Source organism: Bombina bombina, chromosome 6 (assembly GCF_027579735.1).
Source record: "Bombina bombina isolate aBomBom1 chromosome 6, aBomBom1.pri, whole genome shotgun sequence".
Classification (NCBI taxonomy): domain Eukaryota; kingdom Metazoa; phylum Chordata; class Amphibia; order Anura; family Bombinatoridae; genus Bombina; species Bombina bombina.
Genome location: NC_069504.1, coordinates 983,731,185 through 983,746,063, shown reverse-complemented (window position 1 = coordinate 983,746,063; position 14,879 = coordinate 983,731,185). Strand labels below are relative to the sequence as shown.

General features: G+C 38.3%; 1 protein-coding gene across 1 annotated transcript in view; it reads left to right on the top strand.

Moving 5' to 3' along the window:
- Positions 1 to 14,879, top strand: part of PDGFRB (platelet derived growth factor receptor beta) — a 247,002-nt gene that overhangs the window by 94,608 nt on the left and 137,515 nt on the right. Inside the window, exon 2 of the mRNA XM_053718652.1 lies at positions 13,732 to 13,791. Within this exon, the coding sequence (XP_053574627.1) occupies positions 13,761 to 13,791 (31 nt within the window). The 5' untranslated portion in view covers positions 13,732 to 13,760. The remainder of the gene's footprint in view (positions 1 to 13,731; positions 13,792 to 14,879) is intronic.

The following is a 14,879-nucleotide window of genomic DNA, read 5'->3' as shown; positions in this document are numbered from 1 at the left end:
TTGCCTTTTTGATACTGCCAATTATACTGTGTATCTGTAGTATAGGTAGGGTTGCCACCCAGCCGCTATTTTACCAACATAGGCCAAGTTTCCATTGAGTTATAAAAGTGTGGAAACTGGTGGTAAAAACATTTATCTCCATTAAAGTCTATGGAGAATTTTTATGTTACAACCAGTTTCCGAACCTTACCGTCTTAATGGAAACTAGGCCATGACTGGTCGCTTTAAGGTTAAGGTCAAAGTTGAAAATAAAGATTAAAAGCACAAATAAAGATGCTATCATGATCAAACTTATTCTAAGTGTATTAGAATCTTATTACAAACAAATCATTAGTTTATATAAATCCTAGTCGTTTTAGTTCCAGATTTATGCTGTATAATTATTTATGCACATTTTTGTTAATGAGCATGGCCGGTATTTTTTTCCAGAAAAGGTGGCAACCCTAATTATAGGGTTTAGAATGTATCTAATGTTTTAGAGAGCTTTATCATTTCACTGTTGCTTGCATATTACTGTGTATTTAACTCCTGCAAAGGAGTTAAATGCATAGTTACAGTCAGCTCCTGAGCAACAATGCAGTACTAGGAACTAGCTGAACACATATAATGAGCCAATGACAAGAGGCATATTTGTGTAGCCACCAATCACCAACTAGCTCCCAGCAGTGCATTGTCGCTTTGGAGCTCACTTTAACTGTGTGTTTAACCACTTTTGCTTTATTTATTAAGAGCAAGATACTTCAAAAAGCATTTTAAAGAAAACAGTACAGGAACCATAAACACACATAGAGGGATATTTATCAAGCCGTCAACCACAAATACGCTGGAATTCCGCAGCGTAATTGTGGCGAGCCTGATTCGGCCTAGTTATCAAAACCTACAGACCGGCAAAAGTTGAAATTTGTGACGTAACATACGATCCACAGGTCTCAATCCGACACAGACCGATGCTTACGTCATTACAGATGTTCCGAATACAAATTCGGCACTATCTGACAACTTTTGCAAGTTATCAAATTTCTAACAGTTACTCTCGCCATTATTCTGGCCCAGCGTACCTGGTTTTCAATCCGCCACCCTGGAGGCCACGGATTACAGCGAAAGCTCATGTTCGATGCTGCCAGATATCCCATTGATTTCTATGGTAGAAAACCAGTAAAGTTTACACCTAACACCCTATCATAATCCCCGAGTCTAAACACCCCTAATCTGCCACCCCCGACATTGCCGCCACCTACATAAAATATATTAAGCCCTATCCTGCCACTCCCGGACCCCGCTGCAACTAAATAAATGTATTAACCCCTATCCCGCCGCTCCCGGAGCCCACTGCAACTAAATAAATGTATTACCCCTATCCCACCGCTCCCGGACCCCGCCGCAACTAAATAAATGTATTAACCCCTATCCTGCCGCTCTCGGAACCCACCGCAACTAAATAAATGTATTAACCCCTATCCCGCCGCTCCCAGAGCCCACCACAACTAAATAAATGTATTAACCCCTATCCCGCCGCTACTAAATAAATGTATTAACCCCTATCCCGCCGCTCCAGTACCCTGCCGCAGCTGTAATAAAATTATTAACCCCTGGCCTCCCACATCACTACCACTAGCTAAACCTATTAACCCCTAAACCCCCAGCCCCCCACATCGCCATAAACTAAACTAAGCTATTAACCCCTAAACCTAACAACCCGCTAACTTTACATTAAATATTAACTCATCCCTATCTTATAATAAATTAAAACTTACCTTTAGAATTAAAATAAACTATATTAAACTATTAATTAACCTACCCTAACTATTATACTAAAATTACATTAAATTATATTAAACTATTAATTAACCTACCCTAACTATTATACTAAAATTACATTAAACTAACAATTGAATTAACTATATTACATATTTAAAACCCTAACCCTACTTAAAGGGACATAATACTCATATGCTAAATCACTTGAAACTGATGCAGTATAACTGTAAAAAGCTGACAGGAAAATATCACCTGAACATCTCTATGTAAAACAGGAAGATATTTTACATCACAATTTCCTCAGCTCAGTAGAGCAAGTTCTGTGCAAAAAGTTATACTCAGCTGCTCCCAGCTGCAGGTAAAAAAAATTAAAAAAAAGAAATGAACAGCAGCCAATCAGCATCAGCAGTGCTGAGGTCATGAACTCTTACTGTGATCTCATGAGATTTGACTTAACTCTCATGAGATTTCATAGTAAGCTTCCTTTACCTGATTGGTGAAATAATATGAGAGTGCACGATACTCATCCCTTCAGATGTCCCAGGACAGACACACTAAAATGCTGCTTAGAAATCCTTTACAATGGGAGGTGGCTACTGAGGAAATTTTGTGGTAAAATATCTTTCTTTTTTACATAGAGATGTTCAGGTGATATTTTCTAATCAGCTTTTTACAGCTATGCTGCATCACTTTCAAGTGTTTAAACATTTGGGTATTATGGCCCTTTAAGTTATTTAAATCTACTATTAAAAATTACTAAATTTCAAAAAATAACAACTAAGTTACAAAAAATAAAAAACACTAAGTTACAAAAAATAAAAAACCACAGTATCAAAAATAAAAAAGAATTACACCTAATCTAAGAGCCCTATCAAAAGAAAAAAGAAAAAAGACCCCCAAAATAAAAAAAATCATAGCCTACACTAAACTACTAATGGCCCTTCTTTTGCGGGGCATTGCCCCAAAGAAATCAGCTTTTTTACCTGTAAAAAAAATACAAAAACCCCCCAACAGTAAAACACACCACCCAACCAACCAACCCCCCCCCCCCAAATAAAACCCTATCTAATAAACCTAAGCTCCCCATTGCCCTGGAAAGGGCATTTGTATGGGCATTGCCCTTAAAAGGGCATTTAGCTCTTTTACTGCCCAAAGTCCCTAACCTAAAATTAAAACCCACCCAATAAACCCTTAGAAAAACACTAACCACCAACAATCCACTTACAGTTTTTGAAGACCGGACATCCATCCTCATCCAAGCGGCAGAAGTCCTCAGCGAAGCCGGCAGAAGTCTTCATCCAAGCGGGCAGAAGTCTTCATCCAAGCGAGCAGAAGTCTTCATTCAGACGGCATCTTCTATCTTCATCCATCCGGCGCGGAGCGGCTCCATTTTGAAGACATCCGGCACAGAGCATCCTCTTCTTACGATGGTCAACGACGAATGAAGTTTCCCTTTTAGGTACGTCATCCAAAATGGCGTCCCTTACATTCCAATTGGCTGATAGAATTCTATCAGCCAATAGGAATTAAAGGGGAATTTATTTTTTTTATTGAGCTTTCATCCTATTGGCTGATCCAATCAGCCAATAGGATTGAGCTTGCATTCTATTGGCTATTCCAATCAGCCAATATAATGCCAGCTCAATCCTATTGGCTGATTGGATTGGAACCTGAGCATTATTTGTTATCGTCATTATTATCATTACTTTTGTCAGAGGTGGGATATTCTTTTATTTTTATGTGAGTTCTGTTCTCCAGATCACAACACGAATCAATAAAATCACACAATAAAATAAAAAATCAGATTGCTCAAATCTTCAGTAACACCTAAAGTGGTTCTGTCACATTCAAATCAATAAACTGTTATTGAAAACAAGATTTCACATACTGAGTCTATTTTCTATATACAGAATCGCTACATTTTCTAAAAACAGTTTTATAATAACTATTTTTTAATCAAAAGTTTAATAAATAAATAATATGTTTAGTAGCTAATGTATTGACAATATATTTACATTTTTGTAATGAGAATTTACAATTAGTAATTAAAAGAGTCAAGTATAAGAATTATTATAGTTTGTTTTTCTTTTTTTAATGGTAACACAAAGGTTGAATTCATTTTAAAAAAAATATTAAAGTTTAGATGCTCTTGAGTCATCTCTTTTTTTAAAACTATTGGGCAATTAGTTAAAAAATATGTTGAAGATGGGGGGACTTCTGGGCAGCGGCCAATTTAGGTTGCAATATTTAGTGCTGCTCCGATTTGTCAGAATATCTTTTAAAAATCTTTCTTATTAAGGATCATCTAACGCTGCAACCACTAGATACTTAGATGTTAAGAATTTCTACATAATTTGAGCTAAGTATTATGCTAATCTGCAGCCTAAGTGTTCCGGAAACTACAGTAAGGACATGGCCTCAACACACGACCCCCCAGCAAGTGTCTATGGATGCTTGCTGTTAAGCATACTTTGGTATAAGCTGCACTAATTCAACTCCTATCTCTTTTACTGAGTATATAGCAACCATGGGGGAGCTAGGTGCTATATTTCGAGAGCTTATGTCAGATTCGAACGGAGGTTCTGTGAGAGGATTGACAGGATCGTTGCTGCTTCACAGCCGAAAGATGGTTCAACACGTCATACATTACCTAACTCAGTTGCGGAGGGAGCCTCTATAGAAGTGACAGGTGCCTTATACTTGCAGACAGCACAGGTATTTACCCTCACACCTACACATGAGCCCAGACCGGAGGAAGGAGTTAACTCAGTGTCACAGAAAACCCCAGTAAATTCCTCTAATTCAGCTACACAATACTGGGATGTAGATCTTCTCAACTCACTTGAAGATATAAGCAGAGGGCTCTCTTTTTCTCTCTTAAGTGTGAGCGAGATTGTGTATCTTTACGTGGAAAAATGTTATGGCGACCGAGTAATTGCACCTGGGAGTGTGGCCGACTCCCATGTGTGAGATGCTGGTAGTTTTCATGTTTGACTGAAGTCTCTCCAACAGAAGATCATCCTCTCTGTGTCTGTAATAGGAGACATGATATTCTGGCGTAGAGGTGAGGGTTAAACATCAGAGATGGTTCTGTAGAAGGTGCCGTATAGTTTTACCCTTCTCATATGCACCTACAAATTAGGATATATCTGTGAACTTACTTAACAGAACTGTGGAAATTCCACCTCTCAGGATTGGCAATAGTGACTGTAGTATATAGGGGCCTACCTATCAAGCTCCGAAAGGAGCTTGCCGGCCCGTGTTTCTGGCGAATCTTCAGACTCGCCAGAAACAGCAGTTATGAAGCAGCGGTCACAAAGACCGCTGCTCCATAACCTGTCCGCCTGCTCTGAGCAGACATCGCCGGAAATCAACCTGATCGAGTACGATCGGGTTGATTGACCCCTCTCTACTGGCGGCCCATTGGCCGCGAGTCTGCAGGGGGCGGCGTTGCACCAGCAGCTCTTGTGAGCTGCTGGTGCAATGCTGAATACGGAGAGCGTATTGCTCTCCGCATTCAGCGAGGTCTGTCGGACCTGATCTGCACTGTCGGATCAGGTCCGACAGACCTTTGATAAATATCCCCCATAGTCTTTACAAAAAGGCTTATTGTTGTGTCAATATATATATATTTTTTTATTTTGACTGTCTTAATGATGGCCTTATGGTCTGATGTACTGCTACCTTAAAGCTACTGCCTTTTACAGTTATTATACTCTCCCCAAGTGTGCAGGGACTCTGCTGTTCCTCAACACAATGCTATTTGTAACATTTAGGATGTACCTATTTTTTACAATGTTTGCCAAAATTTTAATTTGTTAATGTTATTGCCTTCTTACTGCAGGGCTTAGCTAGTTCTATACGACTGAAGTTTGAATCATTATTACTTTGTCAGCTCATTTGCCTATCATTATCTATAAGAGAGGCCTTAATATGAAGCTTGGAAGACTTAGATTATGATATTTATATACAGTCAACGATGGCCCTGTTTATTTGTTGTATAGACCTGTAATCAGTACATTCCACATATACACTGGCATGCCTGTTCAGATTTATGATTACTGTATTGACAGATGATATTTTCACAGTAATTGTGTTACTTGAGCCTCTCTAGGATGTATGTATATGTCCCTATTTATTCCTTCCATAGATAAGTCTGACAAAGCAAGATAAAGTATCTTTTTTATAGATATGTTTTATTGACATTCTCTGAAATTTAAACATGGTTCCCCCTACTTAGCTGTCTTAATTTGACTAGAAGCCCAAAAGTGGCATTAATTGATGAGGAATACATATATTCTATAATTAATAGATGAAATAGAACATTGCATTATGAAGTATTGTTGCTTTAGTTTCAGTATGCCCTTAGAATATCTTTATTTTGAGCCATATAAGGCATTACATTTTGCAGTATTAATGTTTTAGTCCTGGTACGCCTTCAGTATATGGTTATAAGCATAGATTAATGGTAGTGATATAGTCTATAGATTAGAACTCTTGCTGAATACTGTGTCATTTTGAAGGCCTTCATCATATATGTCCCTCCTAGAAGTTGTTATTTTCTGTGTCACAGGCACAAAAGTGGCCTCAGTTGTTATAGGAGGGCCGAATGAATTTAAAAGAAAAAGAGCTTTATTTTGTAGTTTGCACCTGCAATTCTTGGTATTTTGTTATGGAACCATATAAGGCATTGTACTTTGCAGCATTGATATTTTGGTTCTGATATGCCTTCGGTATATGGTAATAAGTATAGATTAATGGCTGTAATGTAGCCTATAGATTAGAATTCTTGTTGAATACTGGGTCATTTTAAAGGTCCAAGAAGAGTGGCCAGTCTGAAACTTATATGTAGATCTATATAGATATGACCCTATGCAGATATGTCTCATGTTAGACCCTTTTATCTTATTGGATGTGTATTTCGTATTGTGCAAGCTAGAAATCATTTATATTTGTAAACCTCAATAAAAATATCTACACTATAAACGTGTTTGTAATGCGTCCGTCGCCGTCGTCAGTTGCGCATGCAGTAGGGGGCATGGCCGGCAGAAATAGGCATGACGGGACGTGACGGGTCCGTGACATGGGTGTGAAGTGACGTGGCTGGGCTGGGCGGGAGCGCGGATGGTGCATATGCAGCGGCGGGGGCGCGACGGGGTGTGTCAGGGGTCGTGGCCGGATGGGAGCGTGGGTAGGACCGCGGCAATAAAGAAAATGGCCCATGTACACGGGCTTTACCAATAGTGTTGAATAAAAATGATCGTCCATTACAAATTATTTTATCCTTAAAGTAAAAGATATATGAAAAGGAAGCACCAGTTTACATATTGTAGCAGATTTCTCTCCTTGAGCACTTTCTGTGACATTATCACATTTGTAAATTATGTAAATTATAAAAATATTTCAAAAATGGCAGTAAACAGCTACTCTACACATTTTCTCTATAAATAGTGAATATAAATTACATTTTTATTATTTTTCAAAAATAGTATTGACAAAATAGAAGCAATGCAAGTTGAATTTTCGAATGCTTTAAAGAAATGTATATTTTTATATAGCAGAATGAATTTTTACATCTTAAAGGTACATGAAGCCCAAATTTATTCCTTCATGATTCAGATAGAGAATACAATTTTAAACAACACTGCAATTTACTTCTATTATTTCATTTGCTTCATTCTTCAGATATCCTTTGTTGAAGAAATAGCAATGCACATGGGTGAGCCAATCACACGAGGTATCTATGAGCAGCCACCAATCATTAGCTACTGAACCTATTTAGATATGATTTTCATTAAAGGACATCAAGAAAATTAGATAATAGAAGTAAATTGGAAAGTTTATAAATCATGAACAAAAGAATTTGGGTTTTGTGTGCTTTAAAATTTCATCAGTACGTGCAGCATACTGACACCGATGTTTGTTTGTGGGGAAGTCGCAGGACAGATTGTTTGCTCCAGCTGGGATGAAAAAACAATCACTTGAACAAAACCTTCTTCCCTGTTGTTTTATGATTAAATAAAATAGCTTTTTCACAAAGAGCTCTGAATATTTTTTTGTCTTCTTCCGCTTGCCACTTGTTAAGAGGTTTTTTTATTTATTCTACTTCTGTTTTTTAGTCCACTTGCTCAAATATTTGCTACATCAAGCAAAGAATTATTATGTACAATATAGGGACGCTTTGGAGAAATGTGTGGGAAACAGATCTAAATGATCTATTGTGCTCCCTGACACTTTCACAAGTGGAATGCAAGCTGTACATTGTCAGCCTCTGAGAAAGGGGAAGGCAATAAGCTCAAAAAAGGAGAAGTTGCAACCAAAAGTAGAGATGTACAATAAAGTTAGACTGAGAAGCAGAATTAGCCATAACTTACAATTGTGCAAAAAAGGAGAATATAACAGGAGCCAGTATCTAGCGCACACAGGGTGAGGATATGTCAATATGGCTGGGTATTCTCATTGACCCTTAGACTAGGCACCCAGCAATTGAATAATGACATAAACTCAATGACATGGAAGGCCACAGCCCACTTTATTAAGAATTAAATACAAAATATTTTGAACCAACTTTAATAACTTAGCAACAGTAACATAAAATAAACCCCCACCAGAAGTACTTATGCTAATATTACAATGTGCCTTCTACAAGCTTTATTCCAGACATGCCCCCACACCAAGAAATGTCCCAGTAACTGGGAAGTACCACCTCTATCCTCTTCTTTTTTTCCCTGAAAATCAAGCACCTCACCTCCCCTGGCTGTGACAACCTCACATAAAATAGGGAATGAAGGGAGAGCACTTATCTCTCTCAGGGGTCCTACAACAAAAAGTTTGGGAACTCACCAAGACATCTACCCCCCCTCACATTTAATATTGTTTTATACACACGCACACACACTGTATTTGTATGTATATTATCTATATACATTGGTTAATGAAAGCAAATTAAAACCAACGAAGGGTTGAATGGTTGCCTTTATGCCTGAGAATCCTCCTCTGTCACAGAGTCTCACCCACTTAAGGTGCAGTAGTCCTATTTCTGCTGAGGGGAGCTAAATAACCCCAGAGCAAGCCACACAGAAATGTAAGCACCATGTGTTCCACACATTACAGGGTAATCACACAGCTGGACTGCCGACAGGCTTGCATTTGGTGTATTGTAGGAAGTGTTACTGCTCATTACTAGAGGATCTCACTATCCCTCTAATCAGACTGTGCTCCTCCCACCAGCAACAGCAGTATTTACTGAAGCATTTCTGTTCTCATGCGTTCCCGCTCGACTTGACCCCTGATCTCTCTGCTTCCAAAACTGTAATGGCCCCTAAAACTAAATCCCTCATCTCAAGCTCCCTAGCCACACCCATGCTTGGGCCTACATATGGGGTCTAGTAGTACCCCTCCTTTAATTTCCCTCATTCAGGTGTCTAATAATTGTTGTAATATATTAACAAATGCTGTATTTGTCCTATCTTTTTTAAATAAAATATATAATTTTACTGATCTAGTTCCTTACCCAAGTTGTCATATATTTACATACCTAGGTCCAAAATTCTACAAGGGGTGAGCCTTCCCTTCCTTATCCCTTTCTATTTCAATTCCCTCCATAAATACTTTCATTCTTTTTTACCTCTCTTACTTAACTACTTACTCCCTTCTTGGCTCTTAAAGTACTAACCTGCTGGTTTTCCTGAGAAATACTCCAACTGACTGAGATAATATTCAAAAGGACTTTGTTATAAAGGAGACAGTATGAGAGAACTTAAAGATATATAATATTATACTATAGCATGTGTATCAAACCTAGGGCCCCATTACATATGCAGCGTCGCCCGCAAAAGCCGTATCCTATATACAACGCCGCATATAAATGCGGCACGTATATTTCACCCGTTGCCCGCAATTTTTACTCCCTTAGGCTAACATGGGATCGCGTTGCAAATCGGTATCCAATATCCAGCGGAAGGACTTACGTAGCGAAAATGGAGAAATCTTACTCCATTTTTACCTCGCCATAAAAGGCAGCTGTAGCAGGCCTTGCGCTGAGTATGGGAGCACCGTAACTCCTGAAAATGCCTGCAAAAATAAACTAACACCTAACGCATGCGCAATGTCTATCTACCTGTCAACCACAATCCCACACCGAAATAACTAATAAAGTGTATTAACCCCTATATCCGCCATCAAACCCACACCGCAAGTAATAATTAAATTATTAACCCCTAAATCCGCCAACCCCAACATCGCAAACTACCTATTAAAACTATTAACCCCTAATCCACCAATAACCCACAACGCAATAAACCCATTAAAACTATTAACCCCTAATACACCATAAACCCACAACGCAATAAACCCATTAAAACTATTAACCCCTAAACTACCAAAGCCCACCATGCAATAAACCTATTAAAGAATTAACCCCTAAACCGCCAAAGCCCACAATGCAATAAACCTAACCCCTAACCTAACCCCCTAGCCTAACCCCCCTAACCTAACACCCCCTAAATGAACCCAAATTACCTAATTTACAAAATACTTAAGTTACTATTAAATTAAGAAAACCTAACTCTACTTTAAAAATACAAATAAACTAAGTATAAATTAAAGGGACAGTCTAATCAAAATTCTGGAGCAGACTGTCCCTTTAAGCTACAATTACAGAAAATAAAAAAATCTAAGATTACAGAAAATAAAAAAGAAAATTACCAAATGTTAAAAAATTATACCTAATCCCTATGAAAATAAAAAAGCCCCCCAAAATAAAAACACCCCCTACTCTAATAAACTACCAGTAGCCCTTAGAAGGGCTTTTTGCAAGGCATTGCCCCAAGATCTTTTACAAGAAAATACACAACCCCCAACAGTAAAAAACCCCTCCCACCAAACCCCCCCAAGTAAAATAGCCGAACACTAAAAACCCTAAACTACCCATTGCCCTGAAAAGGGCATTTGTTGGGCATTGCCCTTAAAATGGCATTCAGCTGTTTTACTGCCAACCCTATCTAAATAAAATAAAACCCACCAAAAAACCCTTAAAAAAAACCTGAGTCTAAGAAGGTCCTGTTCCAGGTGGTGAAGTCTTCTTCCAAGCGGCGACCTCTTCTTTCTTGTTCCTGGAACATCCTTCGTGGAGCGGAGCTGAAGACCGGCGACCCTGGAACTGAAGACCGGCGTCTGTGGAGCCATGGAGTGTGGAGGATCCTCTTCGTATGATCTTTGCCGCACACTGGATAGAGAATTTAAGGGACGCAATTAAAAATGGCGTCCCTTGAATTCCTATTGGCTGATTTGATTTTTCAGCTAATAGGATTAGAGTAGCTTTCATCCTATTGGCTGATTTGAATTTGAAGAATCAAATCAGCCAATAGGAATTCAAGGGACGTCATTTTTAATCGCGTCCCTTGAATTCTCTATCCAGTGTGCGGCGAAGATCGTACGAAGAGGATCCTCCACGCTCCATGGCTCCGCAGTCGCCGGTCTTCAGTTCCAGAGTCACCGGTCTCCAGTTCCAGGGTCGCCAGTCTTCAGCTCCGTGGTCTTCAGTCTTCAGCTCTGCTCCACGAAGGATGTTCAGAAAGAAGAAAGAAGAGGTCGCCGCTTGGAAGAAGACTTTACCGCCTGGAACAGGACCTTCTCCGCTGGACTTCAGGAACGGTGAGTAGCAACCTGGGGCTTAGACTTAGGTTTTTTAAAGGTTTTTTTTTTTTTTTTTAATTTTATTAAGCTGGGGTGGGCAGTAAAAGAGCAGAATGCCCTTTTAAGAGCAATGCCCAACAAATGCCCTTTTCAGGGCAATGAGTAGTTTAGGGTTTTTAGTGTTAGGTTATTTTATTTGGGGGGTTTGGTGGTTGGGAGGTTTTACTGTTAGGGGGGGTTTGTGTATTGTCTTGTAAAAGAGCTGATTATCTTGGGGCAATGTCCTGCAAAAAGCCCTTTTAAGGGCTACTGGTAGTTTATTAGAGTAGGGGGTGTTTTTATTTTGGGGGGGCTTTTTATTTTCATAGGGATTAGGTATAATTTTTTAACATTTGGTAATTTTCTTTTTTCTTTTCTGTAATTGTAGCTTAAAGGGACAGTCTACTCCAGAATTTTGATTAGGCTGTCCCTTTAATTTATAATTTCATTTATATTTGTATTTTTAATGTAGTGTTAGTTTTTTTAAATTTAATAGTAATTAATTGGGTTAATTTAGGGGGTGTTAGGTTAGAGGGGTTAGGTTGGGGGGGTTAGGTTATGGGTTAGGTTTATTGCATTGTGGGCTTTGGCGGTTTAGGGGTTAATAGTTTTAATGGGTTTATTGCGTTGTAGGTTAAAGGCAGATTAGGAGTTAATAGTTTTAATAGGTAGTTTGCGATGTTGGGGTTGACAGATTTAGGGGTTAATAATTTAGTTATTACTTGCGGTGTGGGTTTGATGGCATATATAGGGGTTAATAGTTTAATTAGGTTTATTGCATTGGGGGGGTTGTCGGTCTAGGGGTTAATACATTTATTATTAGTAATGAGAGGGGGGATTGCGGATATAGGGGTTTTTACGTGTCAGGCTTATTTTTGGGAGGCGTGTTAGACGTTTACGGGAGATTTGTTATTTTCTTTACTTTTCTTAGGTGCCGGCAGTTTCTAAAGTGCCGTAAGTCACTGGCGAATCCAGAAATTTGTATTTACGCTCATTTCTGGACATCGCTAGTTTATCCTACTTACGGCACTTTATGAGCTGCCGGTGGGGTATATATAATACTCCGATGTGCGAGGTGAAATTACGGGCGGCGTGGGTTGCAGCGCTTGCGCTGAAGCCTGCGCCGTAAATGTAATCACGCCCCTAAAGTTTACTATTCACTTATGTATCGATAGACCCCTTGGTTAGCAATTTAATTGTGTAATGTAATATTTTTTGAATTCAATAAAAAATTTAAAACAGAAGAAAAATAAATGTATATTACACTGTTCTTAGACAGAAAGCATATTGAATATTCAATACATAAATAAAATATGTCCTCATATATAAAGTATTGCTAAAAAATTGAATATATTATGCTAAAAATTAATATTTATTCTTTGTTGAAGGTTAAACCTAGGTTGGCTCATATGCTAACTCGTAAACCCTTGAAGGCTGCCTCATATCTTAGTGCATTTTGACAGTTTTTTTTTTTACAGCTAGAAAGCGCTAGTTCATGTGTGCCATATTGATAAACATTGTCAATGAGAAACAGAAGCTGCTAGGACTGGTTGTTAAGGATAATGTGTTTATAACCTCATTCAAACACACATGAAAAAGACCATGACAGGACATTTGTTTCTATTTTATTATTGATTATCTAGAGTGACCTAAATCACAAAAACACTGGCCTTGTAGTTAAAAAACCCACCTGTGCCTAGGGCAACACGATTTTGAAGGTTAGTTCTATTGCATGATGATGATTCCTTCCCACTCATATGTTCTCCATATGATGCATTTATTTATTATATTAGAAATCAGTGATCTTTTGTTTTTCTAGTCAAGCTGCACATTTCATACATCCCCAGCCTCAAGCTATAAGAAAAATATGAGGTGGTGGTCAGGGGATTGGATTGGATTGGAGTTGTATTTGTACAACTAGATTAGCTATATTAGGAAGTAGTCATTTTCTACAAATACCATTGTCATAAAGGTCAAGGTCAATCTTTTGACAAATAAAAGACTTAGAAGAACCTACAAGTGACAGAACAACATACAAGTAATATATTGACATTACATTCGTTTTACAAGTTTAAAATATAGAGCATATTTTCCATTTACTGCAACTTAATAAAATAATTTCCCTGTACCTTTTATTTATGGTCTTTGAAGTTAACCAAGATCTGTGGACGTAATATATATATATTTTTTTTTTATTGTTTTGGAAATTGTATTAAGAAAGAAACACATACTGTAGTTGTCTGAAAATCAGCATACACTAGCATTAATAAAAATGTTTGTTTTTTTCTCTTTCACCAGAACAGATTGGCAGCCATTTTGTCAATAAGATGTCTCTGAAAATGAATTTCCTGTTAACAGGTGAGCTTCATATCATTTCTTCATTATGGCTTTTTCACTAAATATTACTTAAAATAAATAATTTTGAAATATAATCAATGGCTAATTATTAGGGATAGGAAAACATGTACTGAAAACTCAGTCTTAAAGAAATATTAAACATAAAATAAATATTAAACATAATTATGTATTCAAAGAAAATATTAGCATGAGAATACTATGTAGATATATATTTTTATATATTTAATATATTACTATAAAGATTATGATATCAGTGGGCAGCACTTGACAGCCATTTCAAAGTGGCCAAAAACAATATTAATTTTCAAATAACTTTTTTACCATTCCTGCTGCATGAAATAGAAAGGGGTGCAGGCTATTTGCAGCTTAATCTAAAGTAAGACTTTAAGATGACTAAGGTGTAGACTGTCCCTTTAACCCCTTAACGACCAATGACGTACAGGGTACGTTCTACAAAAAATGGTTGTTAACGACCAAGGATGTACCGTGTACGTCATTAGTGTTTTCAAGCGGTGGAAGTGATCCTGATCACTTCCAGGTGCTTTTTATGTTATTGCAGTGATGCCTCGATATTGAGGCATCCTGCAATAAAAAAATTTAGCCATCTGATGCAGAGAGAGCCACCCTGTGGTGAGAGCCATTGCAATGAGGTGGGTGGGCGGCCATCGATGGGGGATGTGCGTCAGAGGTGGACAGGAACACATACAGGCGGGCGCAAGCACGGGGGTGGGAGCTGGTGGGAACACTACACTATGGTACAATTTGCTTAGGATAAGGTGGGAGGGAAGAGGGGGGGAATTTTTATCTAAGGGATCTGGGAGGGGGTAGGTGGTTGGTTATTGAGGAGGGGCAGCTACACTATAGAAAAATATTTAAAAATAAAAAAAATACCATATTTTATGGCCAACTGGGTACTGGCTGACAGCTGCCAGTACCCAAGATGGAGCACAATAAGGTAAAGGGGGAGGGTTAGAGAGCTGTTGGGGGATCAGGGAGGTTGGGGGCTAAGGGGGATCCTCCACAGCAGAATATGTGGGGTTTTTTATTTTTTTTTTATTATTATTTTAGTACTGGCAGACTTTCTGCCA